General features: G+C 56.4%; 1 protein-coding gene across 1 annotated transcript in view; it reads right to left on the bottom strand.

The window, feature by feature from the left end:
• Positions 1-1,416: 1,416 nt before the first annotated feature.
• MRC2 (mannose receptor C-type 2) overlaps positions 1,417-22,845 on the bottom strand; it is a 63,452-nt gene continuing 42,023 nt past the window's right edge. The window contains exons 7-30 of the mRNA XM_069541683.1: positions 20,450-20,638; positions 20,179-20,333; positions 18,677-18,784; positions 16,126-16,241; positions 15,410-15,558; positions 14,377-14,594; positions 12,912-13,054; positions 11,478-11,586; positions 11,091-11,229; positions 10,941-10,976; positions 10,538-10,698; positions 10,384-10,451; positions 9,382-9,482; positions 8,948-9,084; positions 6,330-6,444; positions 6,044-6,207; positions 5,756-5,864; positions 5,028-5,266; positions 4,727-4,895; positions 4,478-4,627; positions 4,041-4,160; positions 3,615-3,794; positions 2,910-2,936; positions 1,417-2,796 (exon numbers count right to left, since the gene is read on the bottom strand). Of these exons, the coding sequence (XP_069397784.1) occupies positions 2,573-2,796; positions 2,910-2,936; positions 3,615-3,794; positions 4,041-4,160; positions 4,478-4,627; positions 4,727-4,895; positions 5,028-5,266; positions 5,756-5,864; positions 6,044-6,207; positions 6,330-6,444; positions 8,948-9,084; positions 9,382-9,482; positions 10,384-10,451; positions 10,538-10,698; positions 10,941-10,976; positions 11,091-11,229; positions 11,478-11,586; positions 12,912-13,054; positions 14,377-14,594; positions 15,410-15,558; positions 16,126-16,241; positions 18,677-18,784; positions 20,179-20,333; positions 20,450-20,638 (3,326 nt within the window). The 3' untranslated portion in view covers positions 1,417-2,572. The remainder of the gene's footprint in view (positions 2,797-2,909; positions 2,937-3,614; positions 3,795-4,040; positions 4,161-4,477; positions 4,628-4,726; positions 4,896-5,027; positions 5,267-5,755; positions 5,865-6,043; positions 6,208-6,329; positions 6,445-8,947; positions 9,085-9,381; positions 9,483-10,383; positions 10,452-10,537; positions 10,699-10,940; positions 10,977-11,090; positions 11,230-11,477; positions 11,587-12,911; positions 13,055-14,376; positions 14,595-15,409; positions 15,559-16,125; positions 16,242-18,676; positions 18,785-20,178; positions 20,334-20,449; positions 20,639-22,845) is intronic.

Raw genomic sequence — 22,845 nt, 5'->3', positions numbered from 1 at the left:
CCAAAAAGGCGCTCCCAGACTCAGATATGGCACCTCGTCCACCCCACTGTGCAGGAGACGCTTTGGACTTCTCGGTGTGTATCTTTTCCTATCATACGGGCTTAGGTTTGAACCACGTGACAGGATTACCGATTTAGAAAGCAAACGCGCTGGTGGCTCAGACAGTGAAGCGTCTGCCTGCAGTGCAGGAGACTCGGGTTCGATCCCTGGGTTGGGAAGACCCCCTGGAGAAGGAAATGGCAACCCACTCCAGTACTCTTGCCTGGAAAATTCCATGGACTGAGGAGCCTGGTAGGCTACAGTCTATGGGATCGCAGAGAGTCGGACACGACTGAGCGGCTTCAGTTTCAGTTTAAAAATCACCAAGGCCAAACACGCATGCGCACACAGGTTCCTCACCAGTTATCTCAGACAAAACGATCCAAAGCACCGGCTAAAAAGGTAAGACTAGCCATTCCCACTGACTTCCTGCTGGACCTGACATCCACATTCAGGCTTTCTAGGCCTGCCTTCTAGGCCTCCGGCAACCAGGCCCCGCCACGCTCCAGCCAGCCTGGCCTCTCACTAGTCATCTGAAGCCCCAGGGACCACGCGGCAGGACCCGGCCCCCTCCCCTTGGCGTTCCCCAGCCCAGGACCTGGCCCGGATGCTTGCACCACCTCCCACCCACCTCCTTCAGGTTCCAGCTTCACTGCCACTGGAGAGACCCACCCCAACCACCCAGCCCAAAGCAGCTCCCCACCCCTCGGCCTGCTTCAAGCCTTCTCACTGCACCCAGCGCGACCTGGCACAGTTGACCATCCTTGGCTGGCAAGGCCTTCTCTGTTTGCGGCTCTAACTCCAGCTCAAACATCCTGAATGGAGGTGAGAGTGGGGGTGGGGTCCTGTGACCCACTCCCCTGCCTCAGGGCAGTTTCAGAGCCCACACTACCCAGGGACAAATATGTACTTACTGTCTTGCAGCTCAAATCCAGGTTTGCCTTGGAAGCATGGTGGTGTGGGGGCCCCACCCTAGTCTGGCAAGGGGCACCTCACACACTGGCCTGGGAGCCACAGCCCAGAGACAAGCAGTACCAGCTGACGTTTATGGGACAATTACAGCTCGAGCACCAAGGCCCTGTGCAGATTGCTTTGCCAAGGTGATCTCACTTAATCTTCAACCTCCTTAAAGGAGCCTGAGAGGTGCATCCTATTCTCCCATTTTACACTGTGAAAGGGGAGCCAAGTTGCTCAAGCTCACACCACTGTCCTTTGGCTCCTGAATGCTTACTCTCACACGTATCCCCAGGAGCAGAGAGAAGGCTGGGGTCCCGTGGCCCCAAGACAGAAGCAAAACAGATGCAAGCCCCCCAAAATAACATGTATCTTTGAAGCAGTATGAAGGACAAGACTCCCAACGAGACAAAGTGGGGACCCTTCTCTCTCAAGCCTCTGAAAGGTGTTTTATTTGTTTGCTTTTCTTTTATCTTTCTTTTAAAACAATAATGGCACATTAAAAAAAAATTCAGAACTACAAAAAGGGCCGTGTCTTGGAGTCTGTGCTCACATTGCCCTGGGCCGTGGCGCCAGGACCGGTGACTCTAACTGGGGATCTGGCCTCTTGGAAAGGTTCTGGGTGGGTCGTCTCCCCCACACAGGGGCCACTCCAGGGGGTTCAGGTGCCGTTTCTCTGGGCCCCCCTTAGAGGGCGCACCCCAGCTCCCAATGACCCTGGCCAACCACCTTCTCTCTCTCCAAACTACAGCCAGGACCTGGAAACCTTAGGGAACTTACTTTGGTCCCCACAGGGGACTTTACAGGGACAGAACCCTCCCCTGACCGGCAGGAGATGACATCCCAGCCCAGCCCGGTCATCCCCAGGAGGTCAGGGTGTCTCTCCCCGGTCCTGTCTCCAGCCCAGCTGATACCACAGTGATGCTCTGGTCCTCAGTCCCAGCCCAGAACCCTCCCGTCATGCCCTATGGCCACCCCAGCAGGCACACAAGTGACAAACGCTCGGCCCCCTGTGACTCCCACCAACAGCAAGAGAGGGCTCCCCAGACCCCAGGGCCCTGGCTCAGAAGGAAGGGCTCGGAGAGCAGGCAGGGTGCAGGGCGGGGGGACATGGGGCGGCGGGGGGGGGCAGGGAGGATGTGGGGTGAGGAGCTGAGCTGCCAGGGTAGGGGAGAAGCGACAGAGGCCGGCTGAGGGCTCGGGGCGGCTCCTCAGACTCTGCAACGAGAAGAGGGGGTCCCAGGGTTGGGGCACAGGCCTGGGAGGGTGGGGGCAGGGAGAAAAAGGCTCCCGTCCTGCCTCCGGTGACCATGGGGGTATAGGCCCGGGTGACAAGACCTTAGGGTCCCCCCAAAAGGAAACGCCATGCTGCACTCAGCCAGGCCTCAGCCCAGCCCTCATGGGAGGGAGGGACCCCACCAGCCCAGGCCCTGCCAGCCCCAGCTCCCTACAGCGCTCCCCAGGGCGCCACCTCCCCCCACAGGCCGACTGGACCACGGCTGGTGGGGGCCCAGCTCCCCCGGGCCCGCCCACGCCCTTGGCCCCGCCCACACCCTCGGCCCCGCCCACGCCCTCGGCTCTACTCCTGCTGCTCGTTCATTTCCATGTCCGACACCAGGATGTTCTTCTCGGTGGCCTCGCTGGGGCCGGAGGAGCTGCGGCTGTAGCGGGCACCCTCAAAGGCCCCACGCTCGACGCTCTGTCGCCGCCGGTAGAGAATCAGGGCAGCGGTCAGCAGGGCCAGGAGCAGGAGCACCGCCATCAGCACCACCACCAGGGCCGCGGGGTTCTCCGGGAGGGCGGCTGCGGCCGGAAGGACCCTTGGTCAGAAGCCCCGCCAGGCCCGCCCGCTGCCCAGAATGACCAGGACCCGGGGGGGGGGGGGGGGGAGAGGGCTAGTCCTGCCTGCCACTCACCTGATGGAGAGAAGCTGCTCGCCTCAGCTGTAGGGGAGGAGGGACCAGTTAACAACAGTAGTAGTGACAATAGAGTAACAATAAGCAAACATGCAAGAACATTTTCTGCGGCGCCATACACTTCATTGGCTCGTTTACTTCTCTCATAGGTACTCTTATTACTGTTGTTGCCGTTTAGCCGCAAAGTCGTGTCTGACTCTTCCGCAACCCCTTGGACTGTAGCCTGCCAGTCTCCTCTAGCCATGGGATTTCCCAGGCAAGAATACTGGAGGCGGTTGCCATTTCCTCCTGCAGGGGATCTTCCCAACCCAGGGACTGAACCCGCATCTCCTGCATTGGCAGGCAGATTCTTTACCACTGAGCCGCCTTCGAAGCCCGTAGGTACTTTTATTACACCATTTTACATGAGTAAACTGAGGCCAGAGAGCTTGAGCAATTTACCCAAGGTCACAGAGTTGGCAAACGGTTTGGCCTGGGCTCGAACCCCATATCCCTGCCTTTAACCACTACAAAATGGTTAGTCTACCAATGGCTGTCTACTCTGGCAATTTTCAGGAAGGGCCAGTCCTCGGTACAGACCAATTGATCCCAGAGGAGGGTCCTGGCGGCCCCAGGCCTGTTGACTCCCTCCCATCCACTGTGTGGCCTGCGGAATGAGCAGCGGCCCGGGGGCCCCCGCCCCCCAGCACTAGATGTCTCCCGCACCTCGAGGGAGCTTGCAGACGACGCCCATGGTGATGTTGGTGCAGGCCCCCGGGCGCCACAGCCCGCTGCTGCTCTGGATCCAGTAGCAGCTGTTGTGGCTCAGCATGCTGGGGCCCAGGCCTGGGGGCCCCCAGTTGGAGTAGTTCACAGCTGTGTTGTCCTGCCAGACCAGGGTGCCCCCTGTGGGAAAGGCGGCATTGGGGGGGGGCATTGTTGGGGATGGGGGGGGCAGCGACATGGAGCAGAAGCAGATGGGAGAGAAGAGCCCTGTTCTAGAAAACCCCCACATCCCACAGATCCTCACCCCCCTCCCACAGGCCCTCACCCCCCATGCCCCCACCCCTCACCACCGGCCAAACGCCAGTGGAGGGCCTCCCCCTGCAGCCCGAGGCCTGCCCCTCCTGACCCTATACCCAGGGGGCCCACCTTTGGGGTTGAAGTTCATGCCCAGCCAGGCGCCCCGACTCTGGCCCTCAGAGCTCTGCAGATGCTCCCAGACAAACACGTTCTCCATCTCATCCAGGATGGACAGGACCGCGCCGCCCGCTGGACATAAAGGAAGCCGACGTCAGGGCAGGTGAGTCTCCTGGTGGGTAGCAGAGCCCCCGGAGAGGCCCCGCCCTTTTCCCTGGCAGCCTGAGTAGAGGATGGCGTGGAGACGTGCGTGTAACGGGGGGCTACATTTACATCCATGCCCCGTCCAAGGTGGTCTGTGTGGATTGGACCGTGAGGGGCACTGAGAGGTGAGTGCAACCTACAAGCAGAGTGCGGCACGGGGACCACATTCGTGGGGTCTCTGAGCATCCTCGAGAGGGGTCGCCACCCGGAACGCCCAGGTGGGGGCGCTCGCCCCCCGAGCCCACCTCTCTGGCAGCGCTGCAGCGCCTCCTTGTGGCCCAGCAGCAGCTCCATGTGGAAGGAGTAGCAGTGCTCTCGGAAGGGAATCCAGGCCGAGTCCGCCAGCCCCTGGGGACAGCTCCCGTGGTAGCTTATTCGTCGCGGAGGAGGGGGCCCTGTGAGCGGGGAAGTGCAGCATTGAGGAAGTGTCCCAGGGTCCTCCTGGGGTCGGCTTCTCCCTGGCCCAGCCCTCGCCCCAGCGGGTGGGCACTCACCACCATGAACTCCACACACAGCACCCTGCAACTTGGTGTCACAGATGGTGGTGCGCCAGGTGCCATCCGTGTCCACGTAGGCACAGCCCCCCGGGAGCTGGGGCTCCCCGTCCTGCCAGCTCACATAGCTCAGTGGCTCCTCCGAGACCCAAGAGTACCGCCGGGAGCCCTGGGCACAGGGGGCCATCAGGATGGAAGCAAGGGGACCAGCCAGCGCTGGGTGGAGGGGGGTGGCCACGGAAGGCAGCGGGTTAGGAGAAGACAGGGAACTGGGGGTAGGGGGGCCCCGCCCAGTGCCTACCTCCTCACTGGCCAGCCCGATCCAGAGTGGCGTGCGCAGCCCTCGGGCAGCCTGAGTGAGGAAGGCCTGGGTGTAGGGGTCGAGCACGTGGGCCAGGCTGGCATTTCGGCTCTCACACAGCAACAGGGCGTCGTGCCAGCGCAGCGGCTTCTGCAGCAGCCGGAAGGTGCCGTTGAGGTAGGAGAGCTCAGTGCCCGGGGCAGGGGGCGACGCTGCTGGGGATGGGCTCAGGGAGGGGTCTACAGGGAAGGGGGCAGGACTCAGGCCGGGCTCTGCTCCCCTCACCCCATCCCCAGGCATGAGGCCAAGGGGGAACAGCAGGCAGAGACCAACTCTCCTCTGGGCGCATAACCATCAGTCACTGTTGTTATTAATAATACATTCTTACTAGTAAAGGGATAAACAACCTTGAGCCTGACCAGGAACCCAGGCCAGAGGGACCCCTGCTCAGAGCTGCAGAAGCCTCAGATGTTGAACCACCGGGTCCCTGCCACAACGCATGCCCAATGTCTTAGTTCTTCCTGGGTAGCCCTCCAAATCCCAAACCTTCCTCCTGCAACCCCTGGACGCTCACTGCCTGTCCCTCTGATTGGTGCCTGGCCTTTCTGCCCATCTGCTTCCCAAGCAGAGTGGTCCCCTGAGATCAGGGACCATGCCTCATTCCTCCTAGCTCGGCCCACAGCTTCCAGCCCTGGGCTGAGGTTTCCAGGCTCCCGGGTGATACCTACCCGTGGCCTTCTGGCAGATGAAGCCATGGGTCTCCTCTGTACAGCTCCGGTCGTCCCAGCGGCCAGTGAAGTGGGTTGAGGGGCTATGCAGGACCACGGCACAGCTGGTCTGGGGGGAAGGAGCCACTCAGGGGAGCCCCAGGAGCTGCCTGCCTTGTGCTACCGCCCCTGAAAGTCTGTACTATGAGCAAAGAGGCTGCAAGGGGATCCCCAGGTGTGAAGACAAGTGCTGCGGGCCAGGGCGAGTTAGTGGGTGCAGAGGAGAGGATGGGGCAGGGGCTTCCTCACCGGTATGTTGCCGCTGGGAGCAGGGCTAGGGCCAGAGGGCTCCCCGGGGGCCCAGTTGGCATACTGCAGAGGCTCCTGCTCCACCCACTGGAAGTCCCTCTGTGAGGCATGGAGGCCAATCCAAAGGTCAAAGGTCACATTGGGCAGGCTGGCTGTGATGAACGCTACAATCCCCCAGAACAGACCGTGATGAGCCACAGGGCAGCAGCCCCCTCCTCACTCTGCTCTAGCCGTCTAGGGGGACGGTGTCAGAGGATTCTGGGGCCTCCCCCTGGGCTGGCCCTACCTTGCTCTAAGGGGTTTGCAATGGTGACCAGTTGGGCCTCTTGCTGTTCACAGGAGAACTGTGCCTCTGACCACTTCACCCGATCCTGGGGGTCCTGGCCTTGGATTCGGAAACACTGTGGGGCGGAGGGAGAGGCGTGACATCCAGCTCCACCTCCCTGGCCCCCACACCCAGAAAGTTCGACCCCTCAGCGCCAGGCCCTGGAGAAAAACAGGAGAACCAGGACATCTGGGTCCCCTTGACCAAGGCTCTGATACCCTCCTGACCTGGCACAGCAGATTCACAGACACTTGCCCACATCTGGGGAATTTTAAAGTAGGAAGATTTCTCTGGGCCACCAAATGCTCCACTACCTATGACAGCAACCCCTGGGCCACACCTGGGGACAATGTCTGTCTGGTTCTCAGCTTCATATACTTCAAAGGCTTTCCACATAATTATTGGTATCATTATAATGATGCTGACAAATTCAGAAAGGGACCGGTTACATATATGAAATATATTGTTTTAGATTAGGTGGAAGAAGCCATAAGAATAAGCTTTTGGAGCAATTCAATGACATGGAGAAATACTCAAAATACAACACTGAGGGAAAAAAAGTTGGCTACAAAATTGTGCTATTTAGTACGATCTCAATTATGTGGAAAAAGTCAGAAAGTGGAGTAACAAATATTGATAGTGGTTATCTGTGGAGAATATAGATGAGTTTTTTTTCCCCAAAATATGAATAATACATCTTGCTCTTTTTGCTTTCTTTAAGGCAGAAAAGGTGTATTATTTGCTTGAATAATCTGAAGACAGTGAGAGCTCCATGACAGTAAGAGCTGGCTGTACTCCAGCACATGACAAAGATTTATGGATTATGTTATCTAGTGTTAACTAATCTAATCCTCACAACTCAGTTAAGCAGTCTTATAGTGTCCGCCAAAGAAGGCATGATTCAAAGCTCATACTAAGGATACCACGGAAACCTGCAAGGAAATAGCACACTTTCTTTCCTGGGATAAGCTCTTTCAGCTGCTAGATAAAAACAATGAAGGTCTAATCAGGTTGGATGAATCAGCCCATGGGTCACTAACCACCCTTGGAAAGAGACTCACACTCTAGAAGGAACATTTTGAAAACATGTTTAGATGCACATCCATCCTGATTCTCTTGATTGCCTCAAACTCTGCTAGCTGCACACTCAAAATAGTTGGAAAGAGAATCTTCTAAATGTTTTTTAAAAAATCTTCCAGAGACTTTTTTAAACCCTCTCAATCAGTTCTTCTCAGTAGTTTATAAGGCAGATTCATTTAAATGCAAAAATTGATGAGCTAGTTTTTAAACAAAAATCAGCAGAAGGACTGAAAAATTTAATTGGCATTTAACTGGCAGAAGGACTGAAAAATGGAGACAAGGACTTAGCCCAGCCAGTGATGGATGAACTTTCTTTATCTTCATCTATTTGTCTTTGTAAGGCAATCTTTTCATCTACAACAACCATTCAATCCATGTTCTAAAATAATTTGACCTCCAAACAAGACCTGTGAAGTCTGAATCAGTGTCAGACCTAGATTTTTAAATAAAGTATAGGGACTTCCCTGGTGGTCCAGTGGTTAAGAATCTGCCTGCCAATGCAGGGGACACAGGTTCTATCCCTGGTCGGGGAAAATCTCACATGCCACAGAGCAACTAAGCCCGTGTACCACAACAAAGAATAGCCCCGACTCGCCACAGCTAGAGAAAGCCTGCAAAGGTCCTGCAGAGGAGGACCCAGTGCAGCCAAAAATAAATAAAGAAATGAAAAACTAACAAATAAAAATAATGAAGTGTATGTGATCGCTTTGCTCTTATCAAAATTATTTAAAATAGTAATAATTATTATAATTGATACATTTAAGAGTGAGCACAAAATGTTTTTCATACCACTAAAAGGAAAAATTTTGAAAACTTAAAAATACTGTTTTGAAATCTTTAGCTCAGGCTTTAGATCGTTTTGTTCTTGTGCATATTTTATTATATATGACATCAGTCACATTCGGAGAAGGCAATGGCACCCACTCCAGTACTCTTGCCTGGAAAATCCCATGGATGGAGGAGCCTGGTAGGCTGCAGTCCATGGGGTCGCTAAGAGTCAGACATGACTGAGCGACTTCACTTTGACTTTTCACTTTCATGCATTGGAGAAGGAAATGTCAAGCCACTCCAGTGTTCTTGCCTGGAGAATCCCAGGGATGGGAGAGCCTGGTGGGCTGCCATCTATGGGGTCACAGAGTCGGACACGACTGAAGTGACTTAGCAGCAGCAGCAGTCACATTAGTATAGAAAGAAATACATATATTTACTTTTGCACATATATGTATGGCACGCATATATATTTTGTATGTTCAACATTTTGTTTTAATAGGAATTCATTATCAAGATGCTCACCAAACTATATGGGCAACATTATTACTTGATGAACTGGAAGGTGTCACTACGCTGAGTTAGTGTCCAAGGGGTCTAGCCCTGGTCCCAGGGCTGAGCAGGGGAGAGGGTGGTGGGTTCAGGGCAGAGGCCGTGACTCTGATGTTGCCAGAGGGCCAGGACTCCTGAAGCTCAGGCTTCCCCTTGGGCACCCCCTCCCTATTCCCTACCTTGTTGAGGAACTGGCTCCAGCCAGAGGGGCAGCCCCCTGTGGGCGGCAGGTCTGGGGGCTGCAGCTCTCTGGTGCTGTTGCGCCGCTTGCAGATATAAGGCAAGGCTGTTGTGCACCTCTGGTCCCCCCAGTCCTCTGTGAAAAGTGAACAGCAGTCACTCTGAGTGTGGGGCCAGGCTGCCAGCACCTGGCCTCATGCCCTGAGAGGAGGTGGGGCTGGGGCTCGGGTCCTGTGTCCAGCTCTGAACTCAAGTCCTCTGCGGCTGCTGGACAGGCACCGGCCCTCCCCTCTCTGGATCCAGTCCTTCTTGGGTTGGGCGAACAGAGAGGATGAGAAGAGACTGAAGGCCCCTGCCCAGGCTCACCTTGCTGCCCTGAACACCAACCCTCCCCTCGGCTTCTGCACCCTCTCTGCCCTAACCCTGCCCTCACCTCGGCTGGCCATCATGTACACGCACTTCTTGTCCTTGCCGATGGGCCGAGGTTTGCCGGGGGCCCAGGAGATGAAGTTTATAATGGAACCATCTGTCCACCTGTGATGGCACAAGCAGGAGTGATCCTAGTACAGGGCACCAGGTTAGACCTCCCCTGAATGCAGAAGCAAGGGGGCAGAGCCTGGGGCCCAAGTCTAGGGGCTCAGGGCCACAGACTGAGGAGCGAGGCTACTGAGCTCAGTGCAGCAGGAACCCAAGGACCCAGTGCCTTCCACTTCTCTAACTAGAAAAGAAGTCTAAGGATCCCAGAGCAGGAGTCCAGCGGCAACACTGTGCTCAGACACTCCTGTGCTCTCCCGGTCTTTCTGTGCCTCGTGCCTGGGTAGGTAAGCCCTGACCATGAAGAGGCCCCTCTGGACCATCATGTGTTCTTGCCTACGTCCACGGACCTTTTTCACGAGTGACCCCAGCATAATACGAACGGCTGTTATTTAGTGTCCAATAATGTGCTTCCCAGGTGGCTCTGTGGTAAAGAGTCCACCTGCCAATGCAGGAGACACGGCTTCGATCCCTGGGTTGGGAAGATCCCCTGGAGAAGGTAATGGCAACCCACCCTGGTATTCTTGCCTGGGAAATCCCATGGACAGAGGAGCCTGGCGGGCTTTAGTCCACGGGGTCGCAAAGAGTCAGACACGACTGCGTGGACAACAGCGTGCTGGACGCAGCACCAAGGACTCAGACACCTCATTTTTAGCCCTAAGGACAACCCCACCAGGCACGCCTCGTTGTTTCATTTTCTGGTGAGAAAACCAAGAGAGGCCCAGAAAGGTTAAGTCACTTGCTCAAGGCCACATAGCCCACAAGGGGCAGAACTGGATTCAAAACCAAATCTGTCTCTTGTGTGCGATGCTGCCTCTCATTTCCAGCCTGAGTCCCTGCTAGCCATCCACGCATGTGCCCCGCTGCCCAGCCACACCCACCGCCCGGCCAGGGCTCCCACCTGAAGCGCCCGTCGCTCTCTGAGGTGTGCAGGCCGATCCACCAGTGCTGCTCCTGGCCCCGAGAGAACTGGGGAAGCCGGGCAGGCAGGTGAGGGTTGGCAGGGCCTTTCCCCTGGCTCCCGGGTTGCCCTCCCTGCTTGCTGGCATGCCCACCTTCTGCAGGTTGTGCCCCAGGAAATCCAGCTCGGCCTGGCTGTGCACTGAGACCAGTTCAGCCTGGAACCACGTGCAGATGCGCTGCGCCTGCGCCCACGTGGAGTGGTGCTCGAAGAACTTATACTCAGCCTCCTGGAAACGCAACCATTCCCGCCGGCCTGTGGGGGCAGCATGTGGCTGGAGTCCAGGCTGCGGCTACCTGCCCGCCCCGCCCACGGAGGATGAGGCGTGTTCAGGGCAGCCAGGGCAGGCGGGCCTGCGAGCCCATCTGACCTGGACCAGTAAGTGTGCCCCAATTCCCTTTTCCCTTGGCTCAAACCCTTAATCCCCTTCCTTCTGTCCTGGTCAAGCCCTGCCCTGTCCGGCCGCCACGGGGAGTGGGATGGACAGGAAGCCTCACCTTGCGGGCTGACGTCAGGCTCCCGCACGTCCGTGCCTATGGGGGCAACAGGGACAGACACGCTGCAGAGATGGGAGACCCTTCTTCCTTGGACCCCGGGCCCTGCCGCCCGTCAGCCCTTGCCCGGTCCAGCAGCGCCGCCCCACCAACCTCGAGGGATCTTGCAGATCCAGTCCAGCTGCGTCTGGCACTGCATAGCCACCCACTGCAGGGAGGCCAGGTCGAGCACCGTGCAGCCGCGGATGTCATCATCGTCGTGCCGGCTCCGGTCGAAATTGTGGTAAGAGAACTGGTGACGTCAGAGGGGGAGAGGGGCCTCAGGCACCAGGTACAGGCTGCCCCCACCCCCAGAGCAGACCAACAAGAGGCCTGGCATAAGCTGGGAACGCCCCCCCAACCTGGGCTAGGCACCCCCACCACCCTCTCCTTCACCAGCCGGCCGTTGCCCTAGGCCCTGCCTCTGCTCAACCTCGCGCACCTTCGAAAGGCCACGCCCACATCCCGTCCACCCGCCCCGCCTCCTCCAGGCCTCCTCACCCCAAGTCCATCACTCCAGCGCCAGCTCTGCCCGGCTCCGGCTCCGGGGTCTCGACGGTTCAGGCCGATCCAGAACCAGTGCTGCTCGTGGATCTCGGGCTCTAATTCACTTCAGCACAACCGGGGGGTGGAGATGGAAGGCATGGGGAGGGTGAGAGTTGTAGGGAATCCTTACAGTTGTGACTGGGGCAGTCCCGGGGGCCTGGAGCCTCTCCATCTGGGGTTCACACTGAAAACACTGTTGAGGCCACCCTAAAATGTCTTCTCCCCAGAGAGAACTGGGCCAGCTGGGCCGGGCCCCCAGCTCACTCACTCAGGGCAGGTGGCCTGGCCCCTTCCACTGCTGCCCTTTGGGTAGGGTGCGCCCCTCCAGCAAGTCTGCAGACTTTCCCTTTAGGAAGTAGACAGGGGCAGTGCATAGACTTGGGGCTATGGACTCAAATACACCTCGATTCCAGTCCTAGGTCATCCCTGTGACCTTGGGCAAATAACCCAACCTCTGGATCAGCCCACAACGGATAATGTCTACTTTGTAGGGTTGAGGAGAGCAGTGAATGTGGTTCAACGTTTAGTGCGGCCTCTGGCACACAGCGAGAAGCTATCAACGTGGGCTCTAATAATCACCAGTCAAATAATGTCATTGTGCTGTTTGCTGGGAGGAGATGTCCCTGGAATTAAGATTTCAGGAAGCCTGGATCCATTTGGATGTTTCCCAAGGCTAAGGGATGATGGGGTTGTGTGTCATAGGAACCCACGGGACAGAGACAGGGTTCTGGGGGGAACCCCTGTGGGTAAATGCTCACTTTTGCAGCCTTTCTCGTCCTCTCAAGAAAAGCTGTTTATTGAGAAGTGTGGGTTATTATGGGATGGTGTAGGGTTCCAGGAGGGGGCACTCACTTGGATAAGCTTATAGATTTTGCCATGGAGAAGGAATGGTAAGGATTAGGGTTGTATCTGTGCTCAGTCAGTCGCGTCTGATTCTTTGTGACCCCATGGACTCTAGTCCACCAGGCTCCTCTGTCCTTGGGATTTCCCAGGCAAGAATACTGGAGTGAGTTGCCATTCTCTTCTCCAGCGGAATCTTCCTGATCCAGGGATTGAACCTGCGTCTACTGTGTCTGCTGCACTGCAGGTGGACTCTTTACTGCTGAGCCACCAGGGAAGCCCCTAAGGGTTAGGGTTAGGTTTGTGTAATCTGAGAGTCCGAGAGGGTGCTGTTGGCTCATATGAGCAACACAGGGTCTCCGACTCCAGCGAGACCAGGGTTACTTAAGTGGGGACAGGACAGGCCTGGCACTAGCAGCGGACACACAGGTCATTCCAAGCCCTGGACAGACCTCTCTTGGGTCACCATCACCCTGCCCACTGCCCCGTGTCCAGCAAAACCAAGAGCCCCACAAAGGTGCATGTGGGCCAGCCCCTTAAGCTCAGTACCCGAAGATCTTGTTGAGCATATTGGCCACAAAGTGCTCCTCTTCATAGCTGGCCAGGCTCAGCAGCTGGGCCCCCAGCTCCTGGCAGGCCCCTTGGGCCTGGACCCAGGTCTTCTTGTCCTGCAGCCGCTCCGAGCTGAACACCTGCAGGGGCAGAGTCCAAGCTGTCCCTCTGGCCCACCTCCCCACGGGACACCTGCCCTCCCATGACTTGTGTGGAGAGGGGGCTGCGGCTTTACTGGACAGGGTGTCAAGGCTAGTTAAGACAGCCCTGCTCATCAGAGACGGAGCCCTGGGGGAGGAAAACTGGCACAGGCATCTCCCAGAGATGGTCCCAATGACCAGTGGGGCAGTCAGGGCTCTTATCCCAGCAGAGCCACAGTTTGCTGTGGGCAAGTCCCTCTGCTCCCTGGACTTCAGCATCTTTCTATAATAAAAGACCCTGGACTACCTCAGTGGCTCCCAAACCCAGCCAGGTTTAAAAACACAGATTACCAGGCCCCACCACAGCCTACTGAATTCCCATCTCTATAGTGACAGCCTAGAAGATTTTTAAATCTTTTTAAACTGAAGTACTCCTGTACTTCGGTTTAAAACATTGATTTACAATGTTGTGTTAATTACTGCCGTACAGCAATATGACTCAGTTATAAATATATATGTGTGCATGCTAAGTCGCTTCAGTCATGTCCTATTCTTTGCAACCCTATGGACTGTAGCCCACCAGGCTCCTCTGTCCATGGGATTCTCCAGGCAAGAATACTGGAGTGGGTTGTCATGCCCTCCTCCAGGGGATCTTCCTGACCCAGGGATTGAACTCAAGTCTCATTATGTTTCCTGCAGTGGCAGGCAGGTTCTTTACCACTAGTATTACCTGGGAAGCTCATAAATATATATAGATTCTTTTTTAATATTCTTTTCCATTATGATTTATCATAGAATATTGAATATAGTTCTCTGTGCTATACAGCAGGATGTTGTTCTTTACCTATTATATATATAAAAGCTTCTATCTGCTAACCCAAACCTCCTACTGCATTTCTCCGCCAACCCCCTTCCCTTGGCAACCACCAGTCTCTTCTCTACATCTGTGATTTGGTTTCTGTGTCATAGATCGGTTCATCTCTGTCACACTGTAGATCCCACATATAAGGGGTCACATATAAATCAGGCTCCCGGGGGCAATCTAAAGAGCTGCCAGCCTGGCCCCAACATCTGAACATCTCTAAAACTGATGGTCTGTGGGTTTTTCAATTCCTCAATTGTTTACTGAGCACCTGCTGTGCACCAGGCCTCAGAGGACACTGACAAGAGTTTCAACAGAAAGGACCTAAGAGGAGAAGTTTCTCCAGGGCCCACCTGCTTGGATCATGGCTGCGTCCCACTGGGACCACCCTCCCCACCAGGGATGCTGTGTCTTTGCTCTCGTTTCTCTCCCCCCACCCCGAGGCCCTCGGGCTGCCTACCTTATAGCAGTGCCGGAGTTTGGGATCTGAGCCCCAGCCCTGCGGACAGGCGCCGGTGAGGCTGGGCGTGGGGTCTGGCCCGGGCAGCTCAGGCGTCACGGGCGTGCCCAGGCTCTGGCGGCAGATGTAGCGAGCCCGGAACGACGTGCAGTTCTTCACCTCCCACAGCCCCATGGCGCTGCCCGTGGCCAGGGCCACGCAGCCCCCACGGCTGTACCCTGGAGGAGGGAGGGGGCACCCACACACTGAGCCCTCCCTCACATCCCCGAGGGGCACCTCCATGGCCCCTGCACCGGGGGCCAGCCTGGCCATCTCTGCAGGGACATAGCTGTGGGGTTGGGGGCGGCGGGGCTGGTGAGCAGGAAGGAAATGGAGGCAGAAGCCTCACTCTGCGTTGGCTCCTGTGAGATCTTAGGCAAGTTGCTTAACCTCTCTGAGCCTGTTTCATCATCTACTCCATCTTTGAAAGGGCTTTAAAAAGATAACAGTGGACTCGCGGTTAAGAATCTACCTTCCAAGGGATTTGGGTTCAGTCCCTGATTGGGGAACTAAGATTCCACGTGCCGTCGGGCAACTAGAGAAGCCTGTGTACTGCAACCACTGAGCCCGTGAGGAAGACCCAGCACAGCCAAAAAAATTAATTAAAAACATAAAAGATTTCTAAAAAAAATTTTTTTAAGGTAATAAATGTGAAATGGCAAATAGCAAGCACTTGTTCTATGCCCACTATTCCAAGGGCTTTACATATATTAACCCATTCAAACCGCATGTCAGCCCTGTGAGCAAAGTACCATTATCCCCATTGGACAGATGAGGAAACTGAGGCTCAAAGATGGACAGCTAATAAACTGCAAAGTCAGGACCTGAGCCAGGCATCTCAGCTCTGGAGGCCATCCTTCTAACCATATCACCACACTCTATGAATGCTGTCTCCTATGAAGCCCTGGGTCTCGGTCGTGGCAGGGGTGGTCCACCACGGCCCTCCCGGCTTCATCAAAGCACCGCCGAGAAGGGGGCTGAGAGAGGGGCTCACCAGGCTGGTCCCGGTTCCAGTGGGTGTACATGACCTCGTCCCCACTGAGCCAGCGGAAGGAGCCGGTGAAGTTGAGGTCCTGCAGGGCTGTCCAGAAGTATTCGCCATCCCAGTTGTAGATGAGACTGCTGATAAAGGCCTGCTCGAACCTGCGGGAGAGAGGCTGGTCAAGGCAGGCAACTCAACCCCCACCGCTCCCAGGGCCTCAGGCCAGACGGCCTGCTCAGGGAGCCTGGGTGCACCCGATCGGAAACTTGCTCAGGGAAGTGGGGACCCCTGGGGAAGCTGCAGCTGACACAGCTGACCCCCGCTGCTGTCTGCATCTCCAAGTCTTACTGAGAGAAAAATCAAACACAAGCCAACGCTTGCCTGGAGAATTCCAAGCACAGAGGAGCCTGGTGGGCTACAGTCCATGGGATGGCAAAGAGTCAGACAAGACTGCGCGACTAACTTTCACTTTTCAAGACCTCTTTGGGGCATCCAGTCCACAGAGAGGCCTGTTCCTGCCCCCTCCCAGGAACTGCCCCATGCTAGAGTCGCTTAATAAACAAGAGTCATTCTTTGATGATAATATTAGAAAAAGGCCCTGGAGACGGCTGAAGCTCAAAGGGACTCAATGATCAAGTCCCTCTGCACGTGATGGCAGGATGCTGGCCCTTCTGGTGGAGGGACCACATTCGACCAGACATAGGGGTGGGCTGGTCCCCCTCTCATACCTGTTGGTGATGGTGACCAGCTGAGAGCCGTGGTCGGTGCACAGGCGCCGGGCCTCACTGTAGGTCACCTGGTCCTCTCCCAGCCAGTAGCAGGAGGGGCTGTGCCACGTCCAACCCTGGCTCAAGAGAGTGGGCAGAAAAGGGGGTGTCTGGGGGAGGGCTTCTCTCTCATCCATAAATCCTGGGGTGGGGATGCCAACAGCGGCACCGCTGAACTTTCTGCAGGCTTGAGCACAGGACTGAGGGGGCTGGTGTGACACCAGAGCCGGCTATTCCTGTGCTGTGTCTGCACCGTGCCACGCACACGGCCCCGCCTACCACCACCCACAGCTGCCAGGTTCAGAGTAGAAGCACGGCCCAAGGGAGGCAGCCAGTCACCCGGCCTGTGGCCTGGCCAAGAAAGATGAGTGGCCCACTGGACGCCTCTCTCGGGTATTTGAACCAAGAGACGTATTGGGAAAACTGCCAGCTGGCTGGGAAATGAGAGCTGAAAGGCTGGGAGAGCGGCCAGCAAGTGGAGGGGGCTGGTTGATCCTCAGGGGCCTGGAGAAGCTGGAGTAATGGAATGGAGGCGGCACCCGCCTGAGGGCGGTTGAGGACGGAGAACAAACCCTCAGTGAGGGGCAGCAAAGTTGCAGTAGACCGCCCTTCCTTCACAGCTGGCTTGCAACCTGCCCCCTGCACCCGCCCCAGGAGACCGGGGAGGCTTTACCCCACCAACCCGTGGCCCCTTGGGTTGCCCTGAGGGCCTCTCTGCCCCGGGGGGTGGGGGCTGGAGCCTGGGAGAGAGGCGAGGCAGGGGGAGGGAGCAGCCCCCTGGGCAGGAGCCCGTTCAGAACAAGCTGGTGTGTGCGTATGTGTTTATGTGTGTGTAGGTGTATGTGTTTAGTCGTATTTATGCATATGTGCATGTATGTGTATATGAGTATGTGTGTGTATTTGTGAATGTGTCATTGATGTTTACTCTCTGAGTCATGCCCCACTCTTTGCGACCCTGTGGACTGTAGCCTGCCAGGCTCCTCTCTCCATGGGATTCTCCAGGCAAGAATACTGGAGTAGGTTGCCATTTCCTAGTCCAGGGGATCTTCCCAACCCAGGGATCGAGCCCACATCTCTTGCACTGGCAGGTGGATTCTTTACCACCGGGCCATCAGGGAAGTCCATGTGTATGTGTGTGTTGTGTATGTGTGTTTATGTGTGTCTATATATGTGTGTGTTTGGGGGGCTTCCCTGGTGGCTCAGACAATAAAGAATCTGCCTGCAATGCAGGAGACCTGGAATCAATTCCTAGATTGGGAAGATCCCCTGGAGAAGGGAATGGCAACCCACCCCAGTATTCTTGCCTGGAGAATTCCACGGACAGAGGAGCCTAATGGGCTACAGTCCATGGATCACAAAGTGTTGGACACGACTGAGTGACTAACACTCTCTCTTCATTTTCATATGGGTGTGTTTACATGTGTATGTATATGTGTGTATGGGGGGAGAGGCACAGATCCCCATATTCCAGCAGGACTGTGCTAAGACCCCTGGCTCTCCTGGGGTGTTAACCATGGCGGCTCAACAACCCTCCACCCATTCCAGGCTGGCCCTGGCGCGGGACAGTTAGTAGTAGCCCCTCTGCCTCCCCCAGCCTGGCCAGAGCCCCGGCTAGCTGCTGGCCACGCTGGCCCCCACGCTCTTCAGCCCGGCCCCGTGAGCTCTCCCTTCCTCCCCACTGGAGCTCACGCCTGTAGGCATTTCATGCTCTCCCCCTAGGGGAGAGTTTGGGGTGCAGGTGGGCGGGTGTGATAAGGGCGTTTGATCCAAAGGAAAATAGAGTGAGGAACCAGATTGGCAGTGAGGGGCTGGCAGGAGGAACACGGCTTCGGAGGAGGGAGCTGCCAGGGGCTCAGACACCACAAAGTGGCCTTTATGAGCAGCCTGCCCGCGTGGGCCACACTGCTCACATCCCTGCCTGTCCGGGTAGGGAGCGGGGTAGGCGTGGGGCTGAAGGAGGGAAACGGCCAATCACGTGCCCTCGCCCTCACTCACACCCTCTCTCCCCGACTCATTCATTCCCCCCATTTAGTCTAATCCCTGCTCTCCTTAGGGCTGGCCTGGTTCCCCCCACCCCTGCCCCCAGGAGAAAGACAAGCACACTGCATCTGTGGCTGGTGTGCATGCCAGCAGAGATGGGTGGGAAAGTGGGGGGTTGGGTGGAGGGAGGGTACACAGAGACCCAGGTCATCCCCAGCAGCCTCCACGCAGATGATGACTGGACCAGACTTGGGGGTGGGAGTGGGGGGCCCGCCTACCCCTACCTCCGAGTTCTCTGCAGCTTTCCATGGAGAAGGGGCTCAGGGCTGGGGTGGGGTGGGGAGCTCCGCTTCCTCCTAACAGCTTTCTACCCCCACCCCACCTCATCCTGTATCACTCCTTCTGGATGGAGCAGTTTGGAGGGCGGGAAAAAGGGAGGGTGCCACAGGAGGCTGCAGATTCCTCCTGCCCTCTTGCCCCCGGGAGCCCTTCCGGCTGGCCCCATCCGGGGCCGCTCCAGAAGCACCCTCACCTGCCGGCAGCCGTGGTCCTCCTCGGCGGCCCCCTGGCTCAGCTGGCCCGCCTTCTTGCAAATGGACGGCAGGGACTGGTTACAGGGACTGTCGTTCCAGCGGCCTTCCTAGGGACACAGGGTGAGGGGCAGTGTCAGTCTATCTCCCCCAAACCTCCCAAACCTGGCCCTGCCTCTGACTTGCTGTGTGACTCCGAGCAAGAAGCTTGACCTCTCTGTGCTCCATGGTGGCAAATGTGGGGCGTGCAGGATTAGTGCTATAAGCCTCACTAGGCTGATGCGAGCACAGAGTAGCTGCGCAGATGCCTCCAAACTTTGACAAGCACTGTCAAAATGGAAAACATGCTCTTTTAAATTAGATCACTTCATAAACACCCAGGACAAGCTGGCTAAGACCATTAGCAAGACAGATGAGATTCCCAGTTTGGCAAGGTGTCCAGTCAGTATTTGCAGATCCAGGGCAAGCAGAGACTGTGTGCCCAGACCCTTCCCTTGTTGGTGGAGCCAAAGAGGAACTTAGTTCAGCCCCTCCTAACAGCCTTAGTGCTTCTGTGTTCAGAAGCCAGCCAGCAGTTTTTGTCTGCCATCCGGAGGGCAGAGGTGTTTGTGTGTCTCAGCCCCCAGGAAAATGCGCAGAATTTAACAGATGCTCAGAAAAGCACGTGTTCTCAACTGTATCCAACTTCTTGCGACCGCATGGACTATAGCCCGCCAGGCTCCTCTGTCCATGGGATTTCTCAGGCAAGGATACTGGAGTAGGTAGCCATTTCCTAATTGTTCATAAATTTAAAAACAGCATCCTCTAAGCCAGATGCCTCTAGAGTCCCTGGCACTGTTGGCTGTATCTCAAGGCAGAATGTCCTCTCTGTCTCTGAGGTAGGTAGTCTGTCCTACAGTTTTGTCTTTTAAGGAACAGACTTAACTGTTTGAAACCCTGTATCAGTTCCTTCATCCGCCCACACTGTCTGAACCACAGCCATGGCAAACAGTCACAACACCACCATTTCTTGAGAGGACAGGACCCTGCGCTAGGGTAGGGCTGGCAGGGAGCAGCCCTGCCTGGGGAGCTTGTCCACATAATGTGGGTTCTGACGCCACCTGCTGGTGGGGAAGTGCAGCCCACAGGAGACCAAGATCACCGCCAGGCGACAAACGTCCAGAGGTTTCATTGAACTAATCCTCATGAAGACCCTCTGAGGTTGGCACCTTTAGAATTCCACTGAGAGCTGGGAAAACTGAGGCTAAGAAAACTCAGCTAAGGAAACCGAGGCACAGACACATAAAGTAACTTGCCCAAGATGACCCAGCTAGTTGGAGGTGGAGAGGACAGTCAAACCCTGGCAACCTCTCCACGCGGATGGGAAGGAGACGAGATGGGCAGGGGGGACTTCCGAGAGGCAAGAGGGTGGGGTCACAAGCAGGAACCAATAACGGGACATCCCTCAGCTGCGGGGCACCGGGAGGCGGGGTCTGGGGGCCCTGTGAGGAGAGAGGGTTCTTACCGGCCCCCAGATGGTGACACAGTCCTCCAGGCTGTCTCGGAAGTTGTTGGGCTCAAAGGGGTGCCAGTGGGTGAAGCTCACGAGGCTCCCGTCGGACCACTCAAAATTCATCTGCAGTTTCAGGTCGTTGAGACCAATCCACAGCTCCTCCACCTCTGGGGGGGTGCGGCAGGGGAGAGGGGACGTCAGGAGGTCGGCCTTCTCCACCGGCAGGGGAGGCGAGGACAGTGCCTGAGCCCCCGGGACGGGCGTGGGGGAGGCAGCCCCTCACCCTGCTTGATCTGCTTGGTGATGAACTCCAGCTCCGCCATGCTGTGGATGCTGAGCAAGTCGCCCCCGCCCCGCAGACACATCTTCTTGGACTCCTGCCAGCTGCGCTTCTCGGCCTGCAGGCGGTAGCAGTGGCCCTGGAAGGGCTGCCAGCTGGGTTCGCACTCCACCTTCACGTTGGCCCACACATCTGCGGAGACCAGAGAGGCCACTGTTCAGGGGCCGGGACGCCGAGCATGGGCTCGGACCCACCACGCAATGGTGGTGTCTGTGTCAGCGCAGACAGGGCCTTGAAGTTCACCTCCTCCCCAAACATGTCTTATATCCACCCTTCCCACCAAGACAGGTCTGAATACTGAAGACAGTGTGATGTTGAAAAGACAAAACCCTCAGGGCAGCTGGAGCCCTGGGAGGTGGTGGCAGATTCCACTCAAGATAGGATGGCCCCTCCAGCTGGGGCTCTCAGAGGTAAAGATGGATGGGGACTCAGGACAGAACTGCCCCGGGAACCTCAGTTTCCTCCTCTGTAAAATGGGGCTTCCTGCTGTAAGCTTCCAGCTTAGCTCATGTCCGCCTCACTTAATAAATGACACTGCCGACACTATCTCAAAGGACATCTATGGGGACTTCCCTGGTGGTCTGGTGGCTGAGACGCCGTGCTCCCAGTGCAGGGGGGCTGGGTTCATTCCCTGGTCAGGGAACTAGATCCCACATGCCGCAACTAAGAGTTTGGATGCCACAACTAAAGATCCTGCTTGCTGCAACTAAAAAAAACAAAAACAAAACCCCACATGCCACAACAAAGATCGAAGGTCCCACCTGTCACAACTAAGATCCGGTGCAGCCAAACAAATAAATATTACAAAAAAAAAGAAAGAAAAGAACACCTATGGAGCAGGGCCCCATCAGTGCAGAGTGAAGCAGGTGAGGAAACGCACCCCCCTCCCAAGCAGCTCATGAAGTCACTGCTGCCCGGCAGGCATGTGCTGCTTGAAATTTTTCCTCTCATTCCCTCCCCTACCCCCTTTCCTCTCCCTGAACCCTAGGGCTGAGAACCTGACTGGTCTTAGGCCCCTCCTCGCCCCCATCTCCGTGCACTTCAAGTTCACCCTCTAGGGATTGGGGTCCCAGGGCACCTGATGCAAACAAGCTCTCACTTGGGCCTTGGCAAGAGAAAACAGGACTTCATCAAACCACCTACAACATCGGGCTTGGGCAGGATTCTGCCTGGCTGGGCAAGAAGGCATGTACCCACTTGAAGTATCGTCCCACTGGGATACACTCCACCCTGGGAGATGCTCCAAGGACCGGCCATACTGTCTCTGGTAGACCTGGCAAAGTGGGGAGGGCTGAGAGCCTAAGCAGGCTCCCTCAGTGGCTCAAGACCTGTCAATCATCTCTTGTCAGCAGCTGAGCTAAGACCTGAGGCTGCCACCTGGACAGGAGAGTTTAGTGGGAGGGAGGAAGCTCAGGAAACGTGGATGCTTCAGGGCCCGATGGCGCCTGCCTCTGAAATGACATGCTTCGAGTGATCAGTGCTAGAAGGCAGGACCCACCCAAGAAACTGCTTAGAAAATAACACCTTGGGACTTCCCTGACGGTCCAGTGGTTAAGATCCTGTGCCTCCACTGCAGGGGCGCGGATTCTATCCCAGACTGGAAAACTAAGATCCCACATGCCATGCAGTGCAGCCAAAAGGAAAAAAGAAAATATGCCTCATGCAGAGAGATGTGGGCCGGGATGAAAGCGGAAATCCAAGGCTAGAGACAGATTTGCAGGTCCGTGAGGCCCCAGGGGAGGGCTCCCCACAGCAGCCATGCTGGGCAGATCCAGGGTACAGAGGATTCAGTGAGGGGCCAGGCCTGAAGGGGACCACGTGGGCAAGGCCTGCCCACACCAGCCCCGTGACCCTCCTTTCTTCGCCTGCCCCAGGCTCCCCTGTGTCTACCCCCAGGGGGAGGTGAGGTGCCCTTGATGTGGGCACTTATGTTTTAAACCTTTGCTCCTGATCCCCTAGGGGATAAGGGGAGAGAACAATGGCCAATGGCCCTGAATCAACCTTTGACAACACTTTAATGGTCAGAAGCAAAAGTCGGCTCTGTAAGTTCTTCACTTTCTGTGTTTTGTGAATTTTTGTTTTGTCCTGCTGTATTTTCTTTATATAAATCCCCTCTTCACCCCATGGGGACTGGACTCCTGAGGAGCCCCCTCCAGCCCATGGAGATGCTCCTCTGAGCCAGGCCAGGTCTCCAGCCTTTCAGCAACCCAGCAGGGGATATGAGTTTACCTACCCTCAATCGGCACCTCTGAGACTAAGCTGCTGGACGAAGGCCACACCCCAATGCTGCGCCCTGCCCCTAGAGCTACCTCGGTGAGTCACAAATGTGAGCAAGACAC

Source organism: Ovis canadensis, chromosome 11, assembly GCF_042477335.2.
Source record: "Ovis canadensis isolate MfBH-ARS-UI-01 breed Bighorn chromosome 11, ARS-UI_OviCan_v2, whole genome shotgun sequence".
Lineage (NCBI taxonomy): Eukaryota > Metazoa > Chordata > Mammalia > Artiodactyla > Bovidae > Ovis > Ovis canadensis.
The sequence above is the reverse complement of the archived record's forward strand: the minus strand, read 5'-3'. Positions and strand labels throughout refer to the sequence as shown.